Source organism: Pseudopipra pipra, chromosome 1 (genome assembly GCF_036250125.1).
Source record: "Pseudopipra pipra isolate bDixPip1 chromosome 1, bDixPip1.hap1, whole genome shotgun sequence".
Taxonomy (NCBI): Eukaryota; Metazoa; Chordata; class Aves; order Passeriformes; family Pipridae; genus Pseudopipra; species Pseudopipra pipra.
In genome coordinates this window covers 114,484,906-114,511,549 of record NC_087549.1, presented here as the reverse complement: position 1 = coordinate 114,511,549, position 26,644 = coordinate 114,484,906, and the positions used below count along the sequence as shown (strand labels likewise).

The window sequence follows — 26,644 nt, the reverse complement described above, 5'->3', positions numbered from 1 at the left end:
AGTGACTACTGTGAAGTCGATCTGTCAGGGTGAAAGAGATATTTAACATCTTGAGATGTTAAATCTTTACATATTGGAGCCTTTGGAAGGCCATCAAACAACACGCAGATTCTTTTGAAGGTACCTAAGACAAAATAAGCTTCTTTGAATGTCCTCTGTTCTTCAGTATTTTCCCTGTGAAATCTTCAGTGTTTAGACAGTCTTGGTTGAGGAGATAGCTCATGCTTCTGACAGTGCCCAGTACAAAAAATTTCAAGTGGAAAAGGGATAAAACCAGGCTCACTAGAGATAAGCCTGTGGACATCACACCAAGGTTTGTGGAGTCCTCATCCCTGGAGGTATTTAAAAGATGTGTACATGTGGCAGTTAGGGACATGGTTTAATGATGGACTTGAAAGTGCTGGATTAAGGATTGGATTTGATGATCATAATGGTCTTTTTCAACCTAAACAATTCTATGATTCTATGAAAGAGCTTTGGAAGGACTCTTGACAAGGAAGTCAAGTTTACAAGTTTTCTTCAACTGTATCTGTTGGATTATGAATACTTAGTGCACTAATAAAATCCATGTAAAGTTTAGGCTTTCTATACAGTCTCGTAAGCTTTTTGATGTGCTGCTCAAACAAGAGAGTGAAACCAGCCAGGATCAATAGTTAACTGGCCATTGATTTAGCTGTCTACTCTGTTAAAAATCTGCCCACACAAAGGAATGCAAATAAGCAAGGAAAAAGTCAAAGGAAACCCTGGCAGCTGCACTTGATTCATTTTGTTCACCTTGTGTTACTTCAGTGATGGCTCAAAATATGTCATTGACAATTACAGAAGGCTATATGGTCTGGGCCATTGCTATGGCAAGTGTTTCAAGTGGATTTGTTAGTTTGTTTGTTCCTTCTTATAAAAAACAAACAAACAAACCATAATTAGAAGAAATCTTTGAAAACAGGGCTACTATGATTAATTAAAATCAGTGTATCTTCATTGATTGGAAAGCACCACATGAACGTACATGGGCAAGGTCTTCATCCCCAAACACTGCACTGTACCCTGTCCTCCCACCTCTGCTGAGAACAAAGAAAAGGGTTTCCTGCCATCACTTCTCTGATACCAGGAGGTGCTGGAGTTTGGGGTGACTTTCTTTTAATTTTCACACCACTAACCCATATTCATCCTGTCTAACAGTGATAAATAAGTTAGGAGCATCCTGCCATACTTGGACAGGTCAGTGAAGAGAGAACCTCTCCAAATGTTACTTAAAGACATTAGGTATTAGAGCTGAAGTTAAATACCTGAATTGTAAATTTGGTAGCTTACTCTGAAAGCAAGACATCTTTCATATACGTGAAAAAATATAACATATTAATGTGGAAAAGCAGCAGGAATAAATGGAGTAACAAGGGAAAACAAGGGAAAAAGTCTTTTCTTTCAGTCTTTTGCACATCAAATCAGCTTTTAAATAAATGTCTGTTTCAGATGCCTTGGAAAGTTCTCATGTTCTGCAGTACAAAAAAAAGTAAATATTAAAAAATGAAACAACAAGAAGAGTTATTGAATGTGAATCTACTGAGAGAAAGTATTACATGCTTCCTCTAAATTTCATCTAAGCTCAGTGGCTTGTACAGAATCCAGTTTAGAAATAATGTAATAAACTGAAGATGAGACTGATGCTACCATACAACTACAGTTTTCAAAACAGTGAGCAAACACTGGAGAATTTATGAAATTGCACATAAATGTTTCCATACAAATTATGTGGTTTCATATAAATAGTTCCATATAAATGTTTTTTCTGTAAAAAGTGTGACTATTTTTTTTCTTGAGGGGAGACAGAAGTTCAACCCAGATCTTTAAAGGAGAGAAGGAGTTACATGTGTAGGCTGAAGATCTGGGCAGTGGCCACAAGGCAGAGATGACCTAGCCTGGGGAAAATACTGATTGAGGGTGATTTGAACTTGGGTCTAAAATGACAGGGCCATACTTCTAAAAGTGAGCTGTAATATTGACCTGTGTCAATGTTAATATGATGAAGTCTGAATTTATTAAAGATAAGAAAAGCATATGATCTACTAATATAAATATTGATTGTATATTTTAAAAAAGGAGTTCAGAATCTCGTATCTATCCACATATGAAGTTTTATTCCCAGGAAAAGTTTGGAAGATGGAAGAGGTTGTTTGAACTCATAATCAGTACATAGTTTCCTAGAGCAAGCTGCTCTAAGGAGAAATAAATTAGGTTGAATAAAAAGAATTGGTACATAAGGTTCCCAGATAAAACAAACACACTTGGTTTCCAGCCGTAATGAGATTACAGATCATGAGAGGTTTGAGTTCCTTTAGGAAAAAAATAATGCAACCAAAAACTGTCCACCCCTCCCTACACATGTGTTTTTAAAGAATGCATGACTAAATGTACTGCGTAAAAAGCCTCAGCCTCTGCTCACACCAGCAGGAATTGTTCTTTCAGCTTATTATGCATTGCTTCCAAAGATTATCTCAAGATGGGAGGGAAAATCCCATCTGAACGTTGTCCTTTCAAAAGTGTCTGGGAGGGCCCAGCAGAGCAAAAAGCAAACTTGGAGTTGCAGCATGCCCTCCGCTGGGTGGGTTTTTTCTGTTTCAAATGCTGTTGGTGTAGTGCATTTCAAACCCTCTGCATTATAAACTTATTTTGCCTCCTTGGCACAGGCCTTGGGAGCTGAATGACTGGCCCAGTTCTTGTGAAAAGGCAGTGGCAAAATTTCTGGCTGTTTCCCCAGTACAACTGCTCCTGACTGCTGAACTCCAGAGCATTGCAGCAGGATGCCTGCAGCTGACTGCTGGAGTTGGTCTGAGCTAATCGAAAACTAACTACTGTTAGTTTGCAGTATTCACAATTTTAAACCTTCCTAGCTGTGATTTTGACTGCCTTGAGAGTGTCTATCTTACACATCCACAGCCAGAATGACCCAACTGCGATGTATGCATGCAGCTAATGTCCCTAGAGCCCACAGGCCAGAGCAGCTGAGGTATTTGGGCTACAACGATGGTGAAACAGGCTGCAGTGAGAGCAAAGATAATTGCAAAAGGCCATGCACTTGTCTGCAGAGGACCTTAAATTGTCTTCATTTCTTTTTTTGTTATTGGCTCATTCTGTGGCACTATGTACCCATAGTACATAGAGTACATGGTATTCTATGTACCCATACAGACTAGCACACATCAGGACCCCAGAATGAGCTTAGCCTAGAGTATGGAGGCTGTGCCAGGATTTTGTGGGGTTGGGACTGACTGGATGAGTTCATCCTTGTTTCTTTGGGGCTGTGGTGCAAATACAAATTGTACCTGGAAAATGTGACTGTCCTTGGGCTGTCAGATGGGAGATCTGAACTGAAACAAACTTCAGTGAGGACAGCCAGGAGCAGGCTTTTGATCGTGGCTTGAGATGGAGCTTGCAAATTTGCATACCTTGAGCATGATGCATCTGCAGCTGGCGCATACAGCAGAGGCCACAGCTGCCTTACTACTCTCTTCGAGAAGCAGCAACTTGGCCTGGTCTAGCATCCATTATTTATCCCTGTTTGGCACACAGGGTCTGGGAAAGGCAAAGAAACTGTGCTGCGGTGAGCCCTCCACTGCTTCCAGCAGCGCCCTCCTCCTGTGAGCCTCCAGGACGGCAGTCAGCTGCAGTGGCTAGCCCTGGTCGCCCTGGGAAGGCCCTTCTCACACATGGGGGATTAAACCCAAGAGGCTGCTGTGCTGTGGGAAGACTCTGTCGACAGGTGTGTCATTCCCCCGTGCTGCAGGGCCAGCATGGTGTGTCTCCTGTAGTCTGCAGGGGTAAATTTCTTCACTGAAAGGGTGGTCAAAGATTGGAACAGGCTGCCCAGGAGTGGTAGAATCACTGTCCTTAGAAGTGTTAAAAAAACATGTAGATATGGTGCTTAGAGACATGGTTAAGTAGCGGACCTCACAGTGTTAGGTTAATGGTTGGACTTGATGATCTTGGAGGTATTTTCCAACCTTAGTGATTCTATGATTCTGTGAAATTGGGACCAGAAAAGACCAGGCTCGGCTTGGCTGGTGGCCCCACTGCAGTGGCTCTAAGTCACCAGCTGCAGGGCATCCAAGGCACGATGCTGTTTGTGGTGAGTGTATGACTTTCTGCCACCCCACCCCTTTGGCTCCTGTCCAAACTGTTGGGGGCGTAAGAGGAAACCACAGTTCTGAAGTGACTTTGAGTATGAAAAGAATGATTTTCAGGTCTCTCACTGATGACTGGTCAGTCAGTTCAGTTTGGGACTGGAGACAGTAATGGGATTTTAGCATCCCTAGGTGGGAAGTAGCATTTTTTAATGTTTGGTGAAAAGCCTTAGAAAGAATTAAATGAACCAAAGGGAATCTGAGCAGCCACACTGTGTGGATCCAGATACCACCATCACCACCAGTCCTGTGACCTTCACTGAAGGCAGAAACCTCGTTGTCAGGTTGGGATTATGAAAGGAATCATGAGATGCATGGACTTACAGTTCTGGTTAGGCTTATCTTGTTAACAATTAGGCATATTTTGAAATTACCTTTGACACTGAGAAGCTCAGCAGTGGCACTGGGATGGGGAGGAGAATATCTCACTCAGGAGCTTGAGGAACCTGGGATGAAAAGGCTTTGGCAAAATGAGAGACATATGTCAGCACCTTCACGCTGAAGAGAGGATCTCTGCACAACTGAAAAAGATCATGAGGAGCTTCAGTGCTAGAGGCTGGGAGGGGGCCAAGTCTGAGAAACAGGGCCTTGTGAGGGTAGGTGACGGTGGGGTCTGGCTGCACTGTGACAGAGCAGCTGGGTTCCACACAGCTCCTGTAAAGCCTGTTCAGCTCCAGGCTGCATCACTATGAAGGCATTTCATCTTGTTGCAGTTTGTTGTGTGATATATGGCTTTTGTGGGGTGATACTTCTCTGTAAAGGAAAGGGATATTTCTCTAAGTGTTATATTTGTATAGTAAGGAAAAATAATGTGGATTTCTTTTCCTTTCTTAGAAAACACTGTTATGTTGTGGAGGTAGCATGAGTGGCCTCATCTGTCTCTCTCTGCTTACAGCTCTTATTTATCACATTGATAAAAGATAGGTTTGGCAAATCCTTGTGAGAGAGTGACTATGGCCTGCTAGTCTTTCATTCATCCTCAGAGTGCAGCTAACTTTCCACAGATATTTAAAACAACAACATTTAATCTCTAGCACAGTTAAAAGGCTTATGTGTTCCTGGTTCAGAAGTGAGACACATTGGCAATGGTTCTTGTTTATTTTACTTGTTTGTCCCAGTTTGAAAACTGAGTAGTCTAAAGAAAAGTTCTCATTTTCATATTCTGCAGAACTGAGTTGCTTCGGTGAAAGCAGAGGCTGTCATGAAGTTACTGATGCATAACTTAGCTTTTCCATGTTAGTCTGGCCTTTGGCTACAGGGATCTCATCTACATATTTTTTCTAAATATTGACAATGGATGTCATTCCCTGAGCACTGATTGGTGGATTAATCAAAGTCCGTAACCAATGAATGGGTAGAGATTTGCATAACAGTGGAATTATTTCTGAAGAACAGTGCCTATCAGAATTGCAAACGCTTCTGCTTCAATTTGCTTCTCAGATGCCTCTGCTTTACCTACCTCTAGTGCTCACACTTTCAAAGTACTTAGTAACAATGAAGATGCTTCCAAATTCCTGAATCTTTTATTTTTTTTCTGTGGCTTTGGAGGTGAGGCCTGGGAGAAGTAAAAAGCAATAAAACTTAAACAGTTTGCAAACAGAAAAGGGAAAAAATCCAGGACGGGGGGATGGAAGGGGGAAAGAAGAAAGAAAATGCTTTGGATTTTTGTTTGCTTACTTTTCCCAAAGCTAAAAGTGTGATCTGCAGCTCATATTCCTTTCTTTTCTTGCCTGCCTTTCCTCCAGGACTGTTTGCATTGTTTTCCTCACATTGTTGATACTGTATCAGTTATGACCCCTCACCAGCATCTTTTGGTACTGGACCTAGCTTTTGTATCTGTATAAATGTAAATTGATTTGCAGGGAAAGATAACTGAAAAGGGAAATAATGTTTTTCTAAATTTGAGGTTTGTAACTTCAGTTCAGTTTGCAGTAAGTTCACTGTTCCTGTGTGTGGTGTTCCTATCCTCTGCCCCTTAGTTTAAGATGTGGTAATAACTTTTATGGACAGCAGCTTGAAAACATGCCTATTTTTTTCTTTTATTTATTGATTTTTGTAAAATAGTGGAGAATTCAATGTGCATGGTAATGTGTTGTTTTGTGGGGTAATGAGTCTGGAGATGCGAAGTAGACTGCAGTGGGCATTAAGCGCTATGTCCAAAGGCAAGTGTTCACAGCTCGTAGGTCAGAATCCAAATTAAGCAGTAAAACAGTATTACACACCTCCTGATTTTTGACCTTTTTGGGGTACCCATTTTTGGTTTTTTGTCTCATCCAAAAAGGCTAAGATTTCTCCTAAGCCTGGAGCAAGAGAAGCTAAAATCTTGCTTTGGCTTCTGATTCTTGTATTTAGCTATATTAGACTTGGTTTAGTCATTCCTGTTCCTGCATAGATGGGGTGTGTGAATCACAGCTTGAAACAATTTCTCCTTCCATTTTTGAGGCCTTGAATGTACAAGGCAGTGGTGGAGCAAACATCTTGGTTCTGTCCTGTCTTTATACATCTTCCAGAAACACAGTGCGTGATTGTGTTTGACAAGGCACATCCTCAATGATTTTAATGGAGTGTAATTTGAAACTAGTTTAGTTAAAGCAGGGCAGATGGCTGCAGGACTGTGTGTAATTTCATAACAGTGCAAGGTTGCGGTGCTGCTGCAAGATTAGTAATCTGATTTTAGGACAACTCAGAGCAAAAAGAGGTAATACTGTTGTCAATTCAGTGTTGAACAAGTACAAATTAATTCTACCCATTAAAATTTGTAATAAAAAGAATCAAAAAGTCTGTCTCAGAGAACTTTCTCAGGTAAGGTATTGTATGTTATATTTTTGGTTATTAAACAGTACCTGAAATTATGTAGTCATGCCTGATCCCAGTCAGGCTTGCACTGGCAAGTGATCAGATATTATGTTGTGCTTGTCTCAATGAAAATGGACAGAACCATGAAAATTTGCAAGGGCTTAACCAAATTGATTTAATGCAATCAAGACCTGGTTGTCTGTAGACAAGGGTTTTATTTATTGCTTCAGTACACTTATTTTACATATGGCATCTATGCCTCTTCCATGTTTCTTTGCAGTAGTTCAGCAAGCAAGAATAGGAGTTGAAATGGTTGCCAAAATGGAAATGGAAAGTTTAACCTACAAATCTTAAGTAGAACGAGAAAGCTGCTTTCAATTTTGTTTTCTTAATTATTGATACAGCAGGCTTTGTCTTATATTCTAGCTCAATCTGAGAAAAAATGTGTTACACATCTCATCGGGACCTCAGGCTGAACTGCAGAACTTCCCCTCCTGCCCCCTGCCCTGTTAGGTCTTGTTGCTTATTATGGAGGAAGATATTTTTTATGGAAAGAAAAAGGGAAAAGGTACTATGAAAAACATTCTGTGTTTTCAACCAACCAGGTTCATGATGAACGGGTTGAATGGGAACTCTGCAGGCTGGAAAGCACATCTGCTTAAAATATGTGTTGAATTTTCATTCTTTATTTATGTTAACAGTGAGCACATTTGTGGAAATCACGTTTTCTTCACAATCTCTTTGCTAAATTAGGACACAAATCCAAGAACACTTGTGCATGAGAGTAATTTTCTATAAATGAGTAGTGTCACTGAGTTCAATAAGAGGAATCATGCACAGAATTAAGCACATGCATGAGAGTTTGAAGAAATTTGGCAAATATGTTGCTGTCATGAACAGATTGCTCAGATTTGCTTCTAATGCAGCTATAAATTCTTGACTTGGTCCTATTTTGAGTAGCCCTTGTTGTATGAGCCATAAGCTATTCTATTGTGCTAAGCCTAACTGAGGATATTTCTCTTATTTTGTCATAGCAACAAGAGCAAGATCCCACAAATCTATACATCTCAAATTTACCTGTTTCCATGGATGAGCAGGAACTGGAGAATATGCTGAAACCCTTTGGACATGTCATTTCCACCAGAATATTAAGAGATGCTAATGGAGTCAGCAGAGGAGTCGGCTTTGCCAGGTGAAACCTTTACTCTTATTTTGATTCATGCACATTTTTTGGCTTTGGTCCTTCACAAATGCTGTCTGTTCTGTAGCTGTGAAGTCTCACAGCTGTGGAAAATGCAGAGCAGCACCTTTATCAGGCTGCATGTCTGTCCTTTCCACCCACCTGAAGAATACCAATGCAGAAGGACATTCATTTCTTTGCTTTAAAAAACAGTTCATTGTATGCAGGTATATGCAAATAAAAACTGCTAGTTGATACTGCATGTGAGCTATCCATGCAGTATCAAGCTTGGATAATAATAAATGTCCTACAGCGAGAAGCACACACCTGGGAAAGAAACCAAGGGGTGAGCTTAGGAGGCCCTAGAGTGCACTTATTGTGACCTTAATGTCCCTTCCAACCAAAACCATTTGAAACTGTTTAAATATTTAGCAAAGATTTTGCAACAGGAAAAAGTAAATTTAGCAGTTTTAAGAGCAAAGGGTAGGAACTATAACTGAAGAAACGTGTCTTCCTTGAAAGCTGCAGGGAACTGCAGCTATGAGAAGAGCTTAAGAAGAAATATTTGCATATAACAAGCCCTAACGGAGTAGTCAGATATTTTAGGCAGAACAGGCAACATATTATTACCATGTACTTCGTTGTTAGTACGGATAGACAAGTTTCCATGTTTACTCTCAGGGAATATTTACATAGATTCTCTTCAGCTTGAAAGATTCTCAAATCAAATAGTTTTCTTTTGAAAAACCAAGGAATAGAGTGCTATATATAGAAAGGTATTGAAAAAGCAAATAAGAAGAGAAATTTGCAATTCTGTAAGTCAGTCTTCTGCTTCAAAAGAAAAGGAAAAAAAAAACCCAAATCATTGTTTCTACAGAATATTCATAACATTTTGCTTTGTAGAGGAGGCAAAATGACTTCTTTGTCTTGCAAATTTCTCTGAAATACATCATATCATGGTATATCATGACACTTCTGTTCGTGTCACAGCACCACTGAGTGAAATGAGGTACTGTATGATAAAAAGTTAGCTTGCAAGATAAGTGACCTTGTAGTATTACCTTTTTCCTTGATGTGAAAGATCATCGTGCACAAAAAATATTAAGATAGTATTATCTGAATTCAAATGGAAAAAGGCAAAACATTTATGCTGAAAGATGACACACTGTTCCTTATGCATTCTTGCAGATAATACCATGAATTTTTCTAACTCACTAAATAAAGATTAGTCTAACTCATGGATAAACTCGCATTCTTAAAAATTGACTTAGTTTATGAAAATATATTTAATTATGGAACATATTTCAGGAGCCCTTTAATGATCTAACTTGAAGGTTGCATAATTCACCATGCAAATGACAGTGGGGTAAAACCTTCATCCCATCAAAGTATACAGCAGACTTCCCACTGACTTGAGTGAGGCCAGAGTTAATCCAGGAATTTGGAACCATAGTTGAATGCTGACTCTCATCTTTGCAGAATTATCAATACAAGATTTAATTACATGACCAGCTGAACTTCTTTTTGTAGTGGAATGCTATTTGGTATCTTTTTTCTGCATGTCAATCCAAATAGATTAATTTGTTTACCTTTGCTTGTAGTCATGAAGGTTTCATTCTAGTGTACCTACAGTATGAGCACATGTTGAGTGGGTACCAGTGCTGTACAGGTAGGGGATGGAAGCTGGATTTCCAGTCCAAATAATAATTTAGAAGTTCAGATCAGCAACCCATATGGGGATCCTGGCTATTGTACCTTCTGACTTGGGGCCTTTTATCACAGTATGTCTTTCCTGTTTGTGGAACGTACCATGCTGCTTAGCATAGCTCTTAACTGAGCCACAGTAACACAGGTGAAAAAGTTAAATTTGCATACACTGAAATGCTGTAGCATCCAGCAATTTTGAAATTTGATGTTTCAAAGTTATTAGTTACATGCTATGATGATTAAAATTCACTTTTTGAGTCTGCCCAATTATGGAAATAGTCAATCTCAAAATAAGTGTGTTCATTCAAAAGCAATCAGAAGTAAAGACTTAAGGTAAGGCAGGTATTGTCACACTTTTCTCCTAAATGGGTATTATTAGCAGTTTTATAGTACAGCAGGTGGCTACTTAATCATTTATAACTGGGATAACTTCAAATGTTCTTGGATCGAAATTATCTGAGTAATGTCTGGCGACATTAAGAGCCTCCTTTAAAGTATGTGCATACAAAACTAGCTTGAAGTGAAAGTTAAGCTGTGAAAGTATTTCCTCTCTTTTTCGTCCCTCAAAAGCAACTGAACAGATTTTCCCAAAACTTTCCAGAACCTTTCACTGTGGCCTGAGCCAACTGTGCCTGAGTACACCCCAGGGGAGATCTTGGGGAGGAGAGTTATGAGCAAGGGGCCAGAGAAGGGAAGCTTTAGACTCCGACTGTGGCTTCACAGAAGTGTATCCATGCTGTAAGCCCTGGACACCTGCCTCTACTGCACCTCTGGCTCATACTTTGTCCTTCAAGGCTACCCTACCTGGCTTCAGGCTCTCTGTGGGAACTGGCATTCCACAGGGGTTGTGTTGCTGTTGTCATTCGGCAGCATGTGCTTCTGTTGATAGTGGCAAGCAAAAGCTGGGACTAAACACAGAGAAGAAAGAGAAATAAAAAGTAGGAGGGGGAAGAAATGCCAGGATATTGGAAAAAGGAGACACTGTGGATGAGAAGCTTTGAGTGCAGTCTGTCATAAGATTGCGTGTCAAAAGAGGGAATGACACAGTGTTACCCTCACACAGATTTCATCACAGCATTTAAATTTGTAGCTGTTTTTCTTAAATCCCTGTTGCTGGGAGTCATCTAATAACTTCAGCATCTGATCTCTCATTTTAAAAATATAAGTATATTCTTTAGAGCTTAGAAAAAAATCATAGTCCTTCATTCTCAAAAAAAAAAAAAAAAAGAAAAACAAAACCAAAATGAAACAAAGCGAAAAAACAAAGGGAAAAAAGCCACAGAAAGTGGATTTGAAGACTTATGTCAAGATAAAACTTCAAAGCTGATATCATATGAATTTGGCAAACAGAACATTAGTAGTGCTGTTGATGGTATGAATAAAAAGGCGATCAGGGGAGTGAGAAGGTCTTTCAGGGAGGCTGGAATTACTGGATAGGGAAAGGTACTGAGAGCATGGAGGGAAATATTTATCTTCATCCTGAAGATGTGTTGCCATTTATAAAGAGGTAATTGTATATGCTGAAAGACCTGACTTTCCACAGGCCCACAAAGGATGAGTTCCAGATGTTGAGGTGGGAGAAGATAAGGAAATAACACAATTATGGTGGAGGCAAAGCAGTGGTGCTGTTTTGCCAAATGAAAGGTGGAATACTTAGAAGGGATTTCTGAGAATCAGTGATGATGCTACTTTGGAGACAGAGAAGTGTCAGCAGCACCACTGGATGAAGAACATCCAGGCAGTTCAAGGATGCATTCATGAAGAGGGAAAATGCTTTGTTCTTCCTTATTCAAGGGTTTAATTGAAGGCAGTTGAAAAGGTGCTGTAAATTTAGCTTGAACAAATCCATCAGCTGGGGCGGTAATGCAGGCTTAGATATTGTAAGGATCATTCCTACTGTCAGTCAGAAGAATGATCTGTCACATCCTATGTCTTACCCAGGAAATTGCTTTATAATTTAATGTCTCAGGTGAAACTAGAAATCCCAAATGTGCCCCAAAGACTTTGTGTGACATCTGTAAAATATTCCAATGCCTGTGCTGCTAAAATTCCATTGAAAGGCCTGTCTGAAAGGAGAGCAACACTGCAGGGTGCTGGGGAGGTCTATATGAGGAGACTCTCACATTTTCATATGGTATTGCAACCTGGACCAGATTTTGGTAGACTATGTACACCCCTAAGAAAATTGATAGGCATGGAACTGCACTTTCAGGGAGAAGCAAACTCCAGAGAAGGACAGGTGGGTCAGGATCCCTAGACAAATATCAGTGGGGCTCCATAAGATGAAAATGGATGTGAAGCTCTGAAAGGTGATGAGGGTGGAACAAGGAAAGTTAGGAGCCATCAGATAATTTGGCTGAACAATTTGCATAATCAAAGCCTGAGGTGTTTTGAGTTTAATTGAAGAACTCCTTGGGACATGGAAAAGGGAGCAAGGAGATGTTGGGATATACCTCGGGGGAGGACTTAACTGGTACCTATTAAATAAAAATTGTTTTCTATAAACCCATAGTAAAATACCATTCAAGTACTATTTAAGTATCCTCCCTATAGAGATAGTAGTATTAATAATACCATACATACATGTGCCACACTTAGCTGAACAGCAGAAAAGGCATTTTGTAGGTCCTTTAAAGTGATAAAGTGCAAAGAAAGTGTTAGAAACCACTAACTTTTTTATTTTGTTTGCTGTCTTGTAACTTAAAATGACCTTGCAAGATTCACTCCCCCAAGCGACATTTTATAACGAAGTCATAAGCTTCTGAAAACAGAAATTTATGATGGAAATGCTGACAGTCAGACAGTCAAGTATTGCACTGCTGGCGGGCACCAGTATAATACTTAACCTGAGACTGTGAAGACAGTAGCATAAATCAACCTGGCTCTGTGTGGAAAAGACTGTGTTCATACTATTCTTTTTCAGTAACATGAGAAAATTTGTCCAACACAAACTGTCATAAAAGAATGTTATGATGCTGTTCCAGCAAACGACCAAAATCAAGAGATTCTCAATTAGCTGTCACCTCAGAGCAAAGGTACACATCAAGGAGACTCTTCTGTCCCTTTGTAAACCAGCTGGAGGGGTCTGTAGTGAGGCATTTAAACACTCTGGGTGCATCTTTCATGATTTCTCAGTATAGTGTAGGTGTCATTTAGTTTTATTAGATCTCTTCTGAACCAAAGAGATTTCTCTATAGAGAGCACTGTAGATACAGATACTGTAGTGCAGAGATACTCAGGCAGCTCAAGATGGTCACCTTGGCATACTGGGTCATTCTGCAAGGTATAAAATGGACCATATCCCCAGAGAAGAGGAGTGGTTTCTGTATTTATATATTTATCTGAGATAGTAAACAACCTTCTGTTGTTCAAGCAAAGAGGTGAAGAATATACAGGCAAGACATGTTGGGAAAAGTTACTGTTTGTGAGCAATGAGGAGAACTTGTCAAAATAAATCTCTTCTTAGGCTATAAGTGACAAAGGAAATAGTTTTTTCCAGCATAAAATGGATTCAACCCAAAAAGTACAAACATCTTGAAGCAATCTCTTACCAGCTGAAGAGCTGGGGAGATATAATACCTAAGTCAGTTACAGGGGAGGAGAAAATCACAAATTGCAGCAATATCAAGGTCTTAGAATGCCTGCAATTAAAAGACCAAAGTAAATTAAAAAATAAGTGAAATGTTTCCATAGAAAGATGAAGAGCAGAACATAAAGAGGCGCTAAGAAACCTCATGCTAATCAAAACTATCTTGTACCTTTAGAGTATTTGAGACCAGAAGATCATTTTGCCTGACGTCTTTTATATCATAGACAGTTGAAATACTCCCAGTTACCTAATATTGAGGTAATACTTGCCATTTACTAAAATAAGACTTTCAGAAGTGATTTGAAGCCATCCACCAGAAAAAAAAGAAGCACCTCTTTTCTATCTAATGTCTGCCAATGGATCAACTTCCTTGCAGTTAAATGTTTCTGCCTAATTTCTCTTTCAAATTTGTCTGGTTCTTGTCAGAACTTCCTCAGGAAGATTAAAGCACTACTTGCTACATAGTTTATCCTCCCCACAAAGATACTTATGCACTGCCAGCAGACTGTCCCTCTAGTGATCTTTTTGATATGCTAAAGAAATTGAGTTCTTTGGTGTGTATTCTGACTATGACCTCAGTTCTTTGGACAGTATAATACTGCTACTGCCTACCTTCCATCTTTGCAAAATGCCTTAAATAGTAAGGAAACACTGTCCTCCAAGATTTATTATTTCTGCTCTTATAAACAAAACCAATATTCATATGTAGATCATAACATAAATGTGGTAGTAACAATTAAATCTTTAATAGTTACTCTGGATATAAAAAGATATAGTCCTGATTCTCATTTACATTATTATTATTAAGCAAAGTGACTATAGGGTATATGTAAAACAAACCCACATTTTTCCACTGACTGGTAATTACATGGTACTGAATATTTCTAGGTAATAATTATGTAATCATCATGTTATTCCGTATATATAATTTTTTATTAAATTTTATCTTGACAGAGTATCAATCTGTATAATAAACATGGTTTATGTTTATGCTTCAGGGGTTTTTTTATAATCTCTTCTCTTCTCTTCTCTTCTCTTCTCTTCTCTTCTCTTCTCTTCTCTTCTCTTCTCTTCTCTTCTCTTCTCTTCTCTTCTCTTCTTCTCTTCTCTTCTCTTTTCTTTCTTCTCTTTTTTTCTCTTCTTTTCTGTTAAATATTCCCTATTACTTATAAGAACACGTAATGCCTACTTTGGTGCTATGGTCTATAGAGAGAGTAATATAAAGTTTTTAAATTAAAATAAATATTCAGCAGCAAGATGTGAACATCAAATTACTTGGTACTGATACTTGTTTAAGCATACCCTGGTTTTGTTTGGGATTGGGTTTTGGTTGTTGGGGTTTTTTTGGTTGGTTGGTTGGTTGATTTGGTTTGGTTTGGTTTGGTTTGGTTTTTGGGGGTTTTTTTGTTTGTTTTTTTGGTTTTTTGTTGTTCTTTTACTAATCATATTTACATATCTTTAATTTAAAAACTATGGCTAGAAAAAAAAATCATAAAAACACTGTACAGATTTTTAAAAATTTACTTCCTTTCAAATAGAATAGAATATAGACAGTCTCATTAATTATGTTGTATTTGGGAACTTTAAAACTTAGTTTCCAGGACTGGGAGATATATAGACACAGGTAAAAATAAATTCTCATGGTTTTACTAGTTTATTTGGGTTTAGATCATTACCTGTGGCTTTAAAAAATCATAAAAGTCTATGGCTTTGATAATTTTTCTCCTACAGTGCATTTCCTGGTTCAAAATAATGCTCAGATGCATTATAGTTATCCCCCAATTGCATTTAAACATGCATTATTGTCTTAGATCCTCTTATGATCAGCACCAAAAACATACTGTTGAAAGGAATTTGAAAATATACTTCACAAATTATCTAATCAGAAGGAAATTTCTAATATCATGTGAAGCTGATGTCCTTCTCTTTCCAGCAGGAGTGTTAATACCTGTATCTTTCAATAGAAGTGTTTGAAGCATCCAAGATATTTATCTTTTATCCAGAATATTATATTTAGTCATATTTTTGTTCTATCAATTATGAAGAAGCCCTAATATTAAAAAAATGTATTTTAGAGTACTCTTCTCCCAAGTTTACCTGGACTCCAATGACATTCTTTTATAGAAAACCTGTCCCCTAGAGGCTTTTAACATGTAACAATTCCATTAGTGATATTTTTATTAAATAATAGTCTCAAGCAACATTTTGAAACATGTCTATCTCGGATGAGAAGAATAATTCCAAACACGTTCTACAGCAGAGGAGTGCCACAGCTTTTTGAAGAAAAAGTAGATGGAATTTATTAGTGGGGACCTGAGAAAAGTATATTTTTATTGGGCCTTTGCCTAGATATGGCTAATCTTTATGGATAAAATGAGAGAAAGTGTAATATCTGAATTGATGTGTGCAGACAGGTTCAACTCACGTGTAGGTGCCTGCCATAGACATTGCCACCTAAGTGGTTCATGTTGATCAGAATTTTAACTAAACTAAAACGAGGGTCTCGTTATAGCAAGTATCATACAATTTTAGTAATATATGTACTTGCGCTATGCTTCTGATTCTTCCCAGTCAGTCAGTGGGCTAATCATCTTGAAGAACACAATTTGAATGGGTTATTTCTAAAAAAGGAGTATTGTGGGCAAGTGTAAATTATAATTTGTACTTCAGTGGCCCTGTAATAGATGCCATCCTGATTAGTGAGTGGCTCTCTGACCAACCGTGGCACGGCCGGGAGGGAAGTGTATCCCCTCAGGCTCATACTGCAGGAAGCACGCGAGGACTCAGGTGGGGCGGATGAGGGATGGATGCAGTTGTTACTCAGCAACACGTCTGAAGGGAACATGTATAGAGGGCTTTGTCTATTGTGCTGCCTTTTCAAACCGAGTCGATAATGCCAGTGTCGGTTTCAAGCGAAGCGTGTGCCAGATTACAGATAGCTGGCAATGGCATTTGAGAACCGCTAATTGTGAAACTTGAGAAGAAAATGTGCACATTCTTTTTCAGAGTGCTATTGGAATGATGGCCTTTTTATCCCAGAACACTGTGGGTTTCACTTTTATTCTCTTCCCTCATAAAATGCATGAAGTGCACTGAGTCTCTTTCACTTGGCAGCTTATATATTGCATTCTTTGCAAGGACTGCTTTGGCTTGTTAAAATGTACCCCATGTATTAAAATGAAATTGTCACTGCTGTGTGGTGCAACATAACATGGTTTGACACCAAGTGCCTGCAGCTACAGAAAACAGACTTTTATTGCATTTATTCTTTCAGAGACAAGAGTCTCTAAAGGTTCGGTGCAGACATTCGCTTAGTTAAATCTGAATGAAGCCAAAGTGAACAGTCTAAGTCGCTGTCTTTGTGCTTGTAGAAATAGCCCAGCCCACATGATATGCAGTGATACAACATGGAAGGGGCAATTTTTAATTACTTCACTTGAAACAAAAGGATGAAAGACTTTGACTTCCTCAAAGACTTAAAACAGGCAAACAGGATCCTTAAATTATTTTTTTCAGTGGTATGGGGTGGTCCTTCGAACTCTGGCAAAATTGTATCCTGGGAGACAAACTGCTGCTGCTGTATGTGAGCCACTCTTTCCAAAAACCAAATGCCATGAAACATGGTGGATAAATTCATTTAAACAAGGTATAGACTGGTGAGAAGTAAGCAATATATGTGTCAGTGGAGTTATTTTATGGAGAGCACCTGGAGGTAACCACTGGTGTATTGAAGGAGCACTGGACATAACACTATTTTTCTAAGAAATTATTAGCTTTACATTTCTCTCTTTCCTCTTTTCAAAGTTTCTGTACCCGCTCTGTAGCAAAGTCAACCGTTCTCTGAACTAGTATGCAGTTAATTTACAAGACCTGAAAGAATGGTAATTTCCCAGATGTGGTATAACCATGATTTGGGATTTGACTAGTAGCTTTGTATTCCTTATATTTCTTAAAAAATATGCGTACCAATTCACTCTTAATGCTTTAATGTCTCAATGCTGAAAGTTATCCTGAGGTCATATGAGATGAAGGGTAAGACATTTTCCCTGCCAGCGTTACCTGTAAATTATTATCTTCACCCAGTATTTGGCTTCATATTGTAATGGACATATATGCATTGCCTTTGGTTTTGCTATAGAGTCTGTCTTTGCAGGTTGTTTTTTAACACTGTAATCCTCAATAATTGTTGTTTCATCCTCTGTGTTTTTCTCCAAATTCTGTAATTCATTTCTTTTATGCTGTTTGAAGTTATTTTGAGTATACGAGGAATCTACAAACACATCTTTTGCCTTTCCAAGCAGTACCTGAGAGCATAAAGACTCTCCTTGTTCAGGGTGATTCCCCAGAGGGAAGAGGGGACTGTTCATTGACACTGTTGCAGCTCACACACAGCCGGGAGTGCAGCTGCAGACTGTGAGGGTGGCAGGTCCTCCTCCCAAGTCACACTGTATCCTAATGAGCTCAACTTGTTTCTCCACGGAAATCAGCAAGAGCAGCTTTGAAGATTTCTCTCAGCATCTGTGCTTGTCCTTTTTTTCTCCTTTTGCTTTTTGTTTTTGCTGACTGAGTACTTTCATAATATTCTAGTAACACATATAGGCCCTACCCATATTCCACTCTCTTCTCTTTTCCAGAATGGAGTCTACAGAAAAATGTGAAGTAGTAATTCAACATTTTAATGGCAAATATCTGAAAACCCCACCTGGTCTACCAGGTAAGTCTAGCCATCATTGTGAAATTTAAAATTCACTGAAGAGTTTAGAATACAGAAATACTGAAATTTGTGTTGAGAGTGTCTTAAATTACTACCCCTGCTAAAAGGACATATAACTTCTCTGGTTGAAGCCAATCATTTATGACCTGTAGCAATTTCTTTCTTGCCCAAGTTTGTATGCTTCAAGCATTTGTGCCTGACAGCAGTAAATTTAAGAACATGTAACATTAATGTTGTTGTTTAAATGTTTTAATATTAAATGTTGTTGGGGTTTTTTTCCCCAATTAGAGTAGAGGCCACATAATGCTGGTGCTTTTCTAACAAACTAGTAATATACTTAGATGAGCAACTATGTTATAGGCTATAAAATAGCCAAGATTTCAGGTTGTAGTAACTTTATATTCTTTACACTTACTGGTTAGTGTTGCTAAATATTATACTTTTTTATACCATTTGTACTTGCCATAACTTATTGAAATCTTAATGTTTTCTCATAATACCCATAGAATACACTCATTGGTGTATCCTTTCATTGCCACATTGAAAGTCAAGTTTCAGCCATTATTTTGTTTTTCAAATCTTCAGCTGTCATCTGTGTGTCCCTCAGCTGTGCAAAGTTTAGTGATCAGTTGCCTGATACTTAGTGCTTGACAAGACAAGACCTCCCCAAGGCCACAGATCTGCAAAGATATCTCATTTGGATTGTCTGAAGAGCTACATCCAATGAGCAGGAAATACTTGCAAGAATTGTGTCCTAAGTTATTATCTCTTTCTCCCTCCCCCTCCCCAAACTTTCATTAAAATATTTCCTTTTTTGGTTACTTTCATTAAATTCCTCCTTATTCATTGTCTAGTTCTTTGTGCAGAAGATGCACTAAATACTCTAATTAAAAAAGAGCCATCTGCACAGCTACTGTGTACATTAATTGAGTGCTGCAATGCACATATAAATTTTAGTCATATCACCTTCATGAAAGAATATAACGCTTTTAGTACATGCTGCAGGACTCCATTTTATGATTTTTTTTTTTTTGAAAGCAGTCACTGACAATTTTTCTCAGCACCAACTAATGAATTACACCACCAACTTTGTGAAGGGCAACAGAATTGGGCTGCATAGAACAATGGGCAAAGCAACATAGGCAGAGAACTTAGCATGCTCTTCTGTATGCATACACTGATTCCCAGTAGTAATCTGTTTAATATCGTAGCAACACCCAATGGAAAGAGTGTGAATAGCAAGGAATTAGTAAGTCCAGCTTTGTCATGATAACCCTGCATGGTCACATTCCCAATTGTCTCAGAGAGACATCATTAGATACAGAAATAAAGTAGAATATTCTTACAGAGCCTGCTTGAGACAAAAAAGGCTACATGGTAAAGAATGAAAGCTAGAAATTAAAAATAAATTTTCTTTCTTCCTTCTTTTTTAACTTTTTAATTAATCAGGAATATACTGGGTATTAAACATGAACAGTGTGGAATATCAATATAGGAGTCTTGATAAGATAGCATGATTACTTACTTCTGTTCCAAGAGATACACTGAAATTGGATTTTAATGGCTATAATTTCTGATGCTTTCTTGAAGGACATTAATCAGCTCTTAGTTTCTTGAAGAAGGTGTCCATGTGGAAAGATTATCTACAAAGTTTCTCTTGTGATTATTTTTATCAGGTGGCATTTAGTTGCAAGGATTATTTGGGAAGTTACCATTTTAAGAGTTTTTATTTACCTGAGTACTGTTCAGACTCAGGTATAGCCTAAAGCATCTTGTGGCAAAGTCACTGAACCAGTAACTGAACTCACTCAACTATGCACTAGGTAAGATCCTATTTTGTACTTAAGTTTTGGGAGGCAGATTTTGTAGCTCCAAACACAGAGCATTAGAAATTGTCATAGGGTATTTAATCCACATAAAATAGACTATTTGTGCCTCATTATTAGAGTAGGGCACTCTTTAAAACCATAATTATAAGATTTGTTGTATTCAACCCTTGCAGTTGAGGTGATCCAAAGGATCATATTAATTTACCTTTGATCCAGTACAAAAGAATACTTACTCTTAGTTTCTTCTTCTTTACATAGATTCCTGTTAAGGCTTGTACTTGGTTTATACATCTGTGCTATGAACCTGTATTTAATACTCTCAACAAAGATAGGAGTGTCTCGCTTTATTCCCCTCTTGGCAGTTGCTTATCTTCCTGCATGGAAGAGGAAGGAAAATCAAGCCTCCTAGTGTACTTGGAAAATCACAATCAGAGTCTGAAAATGATACTCCCAGCATCTCAGTAATTGGCATAAAAAGAGAATCATCTCTAGTTATTGCTGTGACCTCTTTATGGATAGCAGTTAAAAATGAGGAGCTGGAGAACATTAGCAGAAGTATGTCACACTATCTGTTACTAACCTCTGCTTCTCAGAGACCTACTCTTGCTGAGAGAGGAAATGAATCAATCCTTTTAGGGTTAAATTACATTGATTTTGGATTTTCAGCTGGATTTCTTTCAGGTGTAGCAGTGAACTGGGAGGGGTTTGCATTTTTGTCCACATCTCCTCTCATCCAAGCTCTAGTGTTCTGGTTCAGGTTTGCCAGCTAATAGAAGGTTGCTTGAGGCCCATCAAGAAGGAAATCAGCCTGCTGCAGGCCATTTTGTACTGGCCTGAGGCAGTGGGATTGTGAATCAGACAAATCATTTTGGCAGCTCGCTTCCATCTGCACTGTGTTCCCCAATTGGATTCCCTGAGTTGTGATCCTGGTGTTGTGTCACCCATACATCTTGTGGGATGTATGTTTGTAAGATTACCATGTTTACAGGATAAAATGCTCATGTGTTCCAGGGACAGTTTTGCCTGATTACCAAGTCATGATGGAAGAAGGACTGCAGTAGGTAGATTTCACATGATGCTGAACAGCCCGTCAGAAAGATTGGACACTATGGCTTTGGCTTTCTTGGCAGAATAAATTGTGGGCTGTGACTTAGTTGTATCTGCCCAAAGAGTTATCTCAAACATTAATTTTGGATACAGAGCTCTTTTTCAACTGTTGGGTTTTTTTCTTGGCAAATGAGATGTAAATTTAGTTGGATATGTATTTTTTTGTTGTTGTTGGAAGTAAGAAAGAAGTTACAAGAGAGTAACTGTTGTGTATCTGGATGTTTGAGTCCAAGTACTTCTAAGCTGATCCAGCCCAACAGTACAGCAGGAAAGAAGTGTTGCGTCTTCAAGAAAAGGAAGGTACACAAGACTCTCTGGAGACTCTGTATTCTGCATGTTCCCAAGGCAAAAATACATTTATCCCTGTTTGATTTTCTAACTTCAATTACTGCCTGTTGTCTCTTAAAAATCACAGAAATGAGCACTTGCAGCTCCAAATCACTCTGCTTCAACTCAGTGATAATGTGCGGGTTATTTTCTGACTCTTGAAATATTTTGCTCATCAGTTGTATAATTCCTAGGTAAATTGAGCAGTATTGTGTCTGTGTTAGTGAATTATTCTCATTAAGGATCCTTCTCCATCTGACTCCTTGGCTTCATTCCATTCCAAAAGGAATTGTTCCACTGTCCTGCTTGCTCAACTAATAAGCATTTCATGATGTTCAGTCTTAGATGTACAGTACAAAGTAATTGGTTGGCCCATAAATAATTAGTTAATATCTTTGCATTTCTTTCAGACTGAGAAAGTACAGTTGTCTCCAGAAATCTGCAAAATCTCAGTGCCTGGCAGATTCCATGTGAACTTCATAAATATTCTGTGTAGCTTTGAGTGATTATTATTTTAGTGGGTTTTATTTGTGAGGTTTTTTTGTTTTCCCTTTACTAGCACTGCTTTTCTGAGATAAATAGACCAAGGCCTGTTGGGTATATTTTCTCCCTATAGAGAGTGCAGCCTTATGTGAAACTTATTGCATAGGCCCCACATTGCCACTCTGTAAGAGAAGTCAGCAAATTAATGCATCAGACTATAGCACTGTACGTCTCCATCAAGATGTGAAGAGCACTACTAATGATGAAGGTAGCTTGCTCTCTCTTTCAGTGCTGCATCTATTTTCATTGGTGAATATGAAAATCCTGCTAATCTATGACATCTTGCAATCACTGAATTCAAGTAAAAATTCCTAGCTTGTCTGTCAGTAACAAATTGATTTCTCTTTGGATGGGCAAGCTTAGGGTATGATATTTACACAGAGCTTTTGTTCGTCTCCCAGTATCCTTGGATGTCTTTAGATAACTTCATTTTCTCTTTCTGAATAAGTGCAAAGATTTAACAGGTTCTTACTTTTCTCTCTGGAATTTCATGGGAACATGCCTCAACTGCGGTAATTATCCTCTGCTGATGCATCCATTATGCTCCCTCACAGCATTTTCTAGTCATTATAGTACTTCCTAAATTTCATTTGCTTTGTAAATACTTTGGGTTTTCAGAAGACATTAGGCCAGTTCCTATTTCAGGGAAAATTTAAAACAATTGAGACACATGAATGCTACAATACATGGTCAAGAATATTCTTCTGTAGGGGCTTTTGTTGCTAATTCTAATGCCAGATTAAAAAAATATCTGATAAAAAGGAAGAAGAGGGAAGTACTATCCTTGTGTAGGTTAAGAAACCCACAAGTAACAAGTGATAGTCATTTTGATACTGACTTTTACTAGAGCAAAAACTCTTAAAGGGAAAGAAATTATCTGCAACAATACGGATGTATTTGCAAATACCTCATATCTTGCTTTAATCGTTAATGGCCATGCTTTATTTTTTTTTCTTGAAAGGGTCCTAAGCACTGCATTTTTATGGACTCATTTCACCAGAATGAATGGATATTTTCTGCCTCTCTACTTAGTTTAAATATTTCTCTTAGGTCATCTCTTAGATTCTTCCACCACAGAGACTAAATTCAAATAATTAATCTTTGCTTCAGAGAGGTAGAATTTGGAATACACTATTTAGAGCAGCATGTTTTCTAGGAGATTGTGGCTAAAATGGTCATGAGAAAACAGTATTCCATTTGAGGGTTAACTGTGAACTGGGTATTAACAACGTCTTCCACTGTTTTTCTCTTAGTGGATGAGCTAATACTATTTAGTTTGTCATTAGTGAGGCTGTAAATTGTGGTTTTTTTAGTGAATGAACTTAAAATCTGTCCGATAGCTTTTTTGCCCGTTTCTTGGTGTTCATCTTTTTATTTAATTATCTGTTCATATATATGCATAAAACTCTGAGAAAACTCTTCCAAATCTATATTCTTGGGGCACTACCTAGCTGTCTGTATATATGTATATGTTTTTGCTGTTTTAAACAGCAGCCAAAACTCTAAACTTATAAACTCTAGGTATGGGTTTGTAGTTACCTTTAAACATTCGTTGAATGCTATAGAGAACCTAGAATTAAGAGTATTCTGCTAGGTTTGGTACTGGTAATACTCAGTGAAGCTAGTTTTAGAAGGGGGTTGTCTATTACATATTGTTATCCTCAAAAATTGTCTTTATTCAAACACCCCCAATTCTCTTGCTTGTATTCTCAGTTCCTTTCATGTATATGATGTTAGTTATCTGAATCTCTTGTATTGTCTACCTTCTAAGAATTCAGGTTTGTTTTTTCATTGTTATCTGCTGACTGCACTATATAAATTCTTCCCTCCTGTATCAGAAAATACGATCCATGTAAAGACTTCTTAAAAACCCCTATTTAACAAATTTTCTATTTATTTGTCCTGTTTCCAATTACTGACTGACATTTTTTATGGAATTGCTGTTATCTTTCACATTCTGTGCTCCATTGATGCACACGCTCAGCTCATTGTTAGGAGAAATTTCTTTCACATGGCAAACTCTCTGAGCATTTTTTTAATGTCTGTTTGTTCCCAGTCTTCGTCTTTGACAGACAGTTAAAATCTTTAACTCCTTCTGTCACTGTCCTGCTTGAGTCCTTGTGATGACCATGAGGCCAGTGTAACTGTTCGGTGCAGAATGGGCTCTGTGGACCTATTGCCTGCGTTGTGTTGGATGTTAAGAGGTGCCTCAGTGCTATATACAGGTCTCAGAAGACAGTGTCCCTAGGGAAATAAGTTTTCATTTTTCAGACATCACACAGACTTTGTAGAAGATGGTCATAAAGATGGACTTTCTAACCAAGAAACTACAGAATGGGTACTGAATTAGTGGAAAATATAAAACCTTTTTCTTAGAAAACAGTTCCCTGGTTACATCTCTGAGGCTTTGGTTTGTGGCTCGTGCAGGCTTTCTGTGATGTGGCCAACCTCATTGCTGCTCCACGTTCTGCTCTCCCTTTTAGAGCCCGGCTGTCACACACTACCAGCTCAGGCTCCTGGCTTTGCCCTCCTTACGGTACTTGGCCAAATCTCCTTTGTAGTTAATCCAGCCTGTACTGACTCTGCAGCAATAGATTTCCAATAGGTTGTGACTTTGACTGAAATCAAGTATTTCTTAGACTTGCAAAGTTTCTCTCCTTTAAAACATAGACTTCAAAAGTCTAATGATATTTGGTTTTCTTCATGGCATTCTTGAGAATTTCAAATGTTAAGTGTGTCATTTTGTATCACTGGACAAGACTGGTTTCTCTATCTTTAGCTCTTTTTTTTTTTTTTTCATCAGAACTATGTTTATGTAACCTTCAGTTGTCCTTCCTGTACTGACATTTGTGTAGATGCTTGTGGTTTCATAGCACACATTTCCATGTCATGCTGCAAAGATCCATTCCAAATTTCCTAGATTTCTTGGATCTTAAAGATTGTATATAATTTATATTGTTTGAAGGCAAGGGATATTTTTCTACAAAAAAAAAAAAAATTTCCTATCTACTCAAGATTTTATCACATTTCCATTTAGTTCAAAAAAGACTCCCTTTGGTTAGGAGGATACAGAATTAGATGTTTACCCAATAAACCCCAATAGCTGGTATGTGCTTATTTCTTAGAGGAACGCAAGTTGAGCTAATTTGTGTTTCAGACATTATGTGTACCAGTGCTAAATCATGTAGTTTGAGCTCATAAGGGAAGTTGTGTGAGAGAAGACTGAGTGTTGACGTGTTCTAAAGCCTGCTTTTCCAGAAATATATAAACTTGTTGATGATGGGGGCAATCTCAAAGATCTGATATGTTACATATTTATGTTGTGTTTCATTTGAGCTTGTACTGGTCTATAGGTTCTTTGGAAAAGAACCATATCTTTTTGTATTTTAAAAAAACATAGGATAGAATCCTGAGCTTTGTAATCTGGCTGTATAATTAAGGAGGAAGTCTTTCACAGGGTTGGGGTTTTTTTATTACTTTGTAACTAGAAGTAATAAAAAATGCATAAGATCAGTTTGTGATATCACAGAAATTCAGGTCATGGCGTATAAAGTAGCAGTACTACAGTTTGAATTAAGATCTTTCACTTGGTTTATAAGAATGAAAGTTAGAGAACAATATGGCATATAAATGAGAAAAGATTATTCCTTGTTTCTTCCTGTCACAGTATCACCTGTCATATCTTTCCTAAGATTTCCAGAAGTCTGCAGCATAAACAGAGAACTGCATTCCTTTCTCATTCACAGTATCTACTGGCAATGAACTGTGCCACAGTTTATCGAAATTAATTTTAATATATACCTTCTTTCTTTTAACTCAAAATACATTTTTTGCTGTTAAGAGTAAATCCTCCAATTCAGAAAATCTATTCCGTTCATGTGTAATGGCAGATATATTTGCTTACGAACAAAAAAGTCCCTTCTATATGTTACTGCTGTATAACCAGCACAGCTGAGAGCGTGTGTACTGAATTCTGTCTTGCCTCATACATCAGCAGGAAAAGTGTCAACAAGTTTCTGGTCCAGGGACAGTGCTGTTCCTTGGATGCACTTGTAAAATCCAAGACAAGACAGACGAGTTGCACAGGTGTTATGGCAGGCAAAATTTATGAGCCAGAAAGACTCACAGCTTGAATTTCAGATTGTTTAGGTCTAAAGGGCTGGCAATTTAAAACAAAGCAAAACAAGCAAATAAAAATATGCAAATCAGAGCATGAAACAATGTGGAACATTGTAAAGTCGTTTATACATGATTCAAATTTCAGGGAGGAATTCTGCTTTTTCATCAGCTGTGGCCAGCAGTGGCACAACTCCTCCTGTTTCTTCCTCTCCTGTGTTACTTTATTAGTCCCTTCAGGACACTTTAAATGATGGAGTACATCTGCTTTGCAGACCGTACTGCTGCAGTATAGTGTTGTCACACCTGAGCCAACTAGTTTAAAACTCATTTAAAAAGGCAACTTGAGGAAGGCTGAGCACAGACTAACTGCTCGGGCTTGTAGTGTGTTATGCTCAATAATAATAATATCCAGCAAGTGTTTTACATGTTTTTTTTTTTTAGCTGAGGAAAATTATTTCCCTTTCAGACCTTTCATAGAAAAATTCTTCCTTTCTCCTCACTGCCTCTCTCACACTTTTCCACTTGATTTCACATTAAACACCTTTAAATTCGAAG

At 38.1% G+C, this 26,644-nt stretch overlaps 1 protein-coding gene across 8 annotated transcripts in view; it reads left to right on the top strand.

The window, feature by feature from the left end:
* RBMS3 (RNA binding motif single stranded interacting protein 3) overlaps positions 1–26,644 on the top strand; it is a 767,181-nt gene that overhangs the window by 604,384 nt on the left and 136,153 nt on the right. For all 8 annotated transcript variants that reach the window (XM_064672487.1, XM_064672497.1, XM_064672475.1 and 5 more), the window contains 2 exons: positions 8,009–8,166; positions 18,085–18,164. In XM_064672487.1, coding sequence (XP_064528557.1) covers positions 8,009–8,166; positions 18,085–18,164 — 238 coding nt within the window. The remainder of the gene's footprint in view (positions 1–8,008; positions 8,167–18,084; positions 18,165–26,644) is intronic.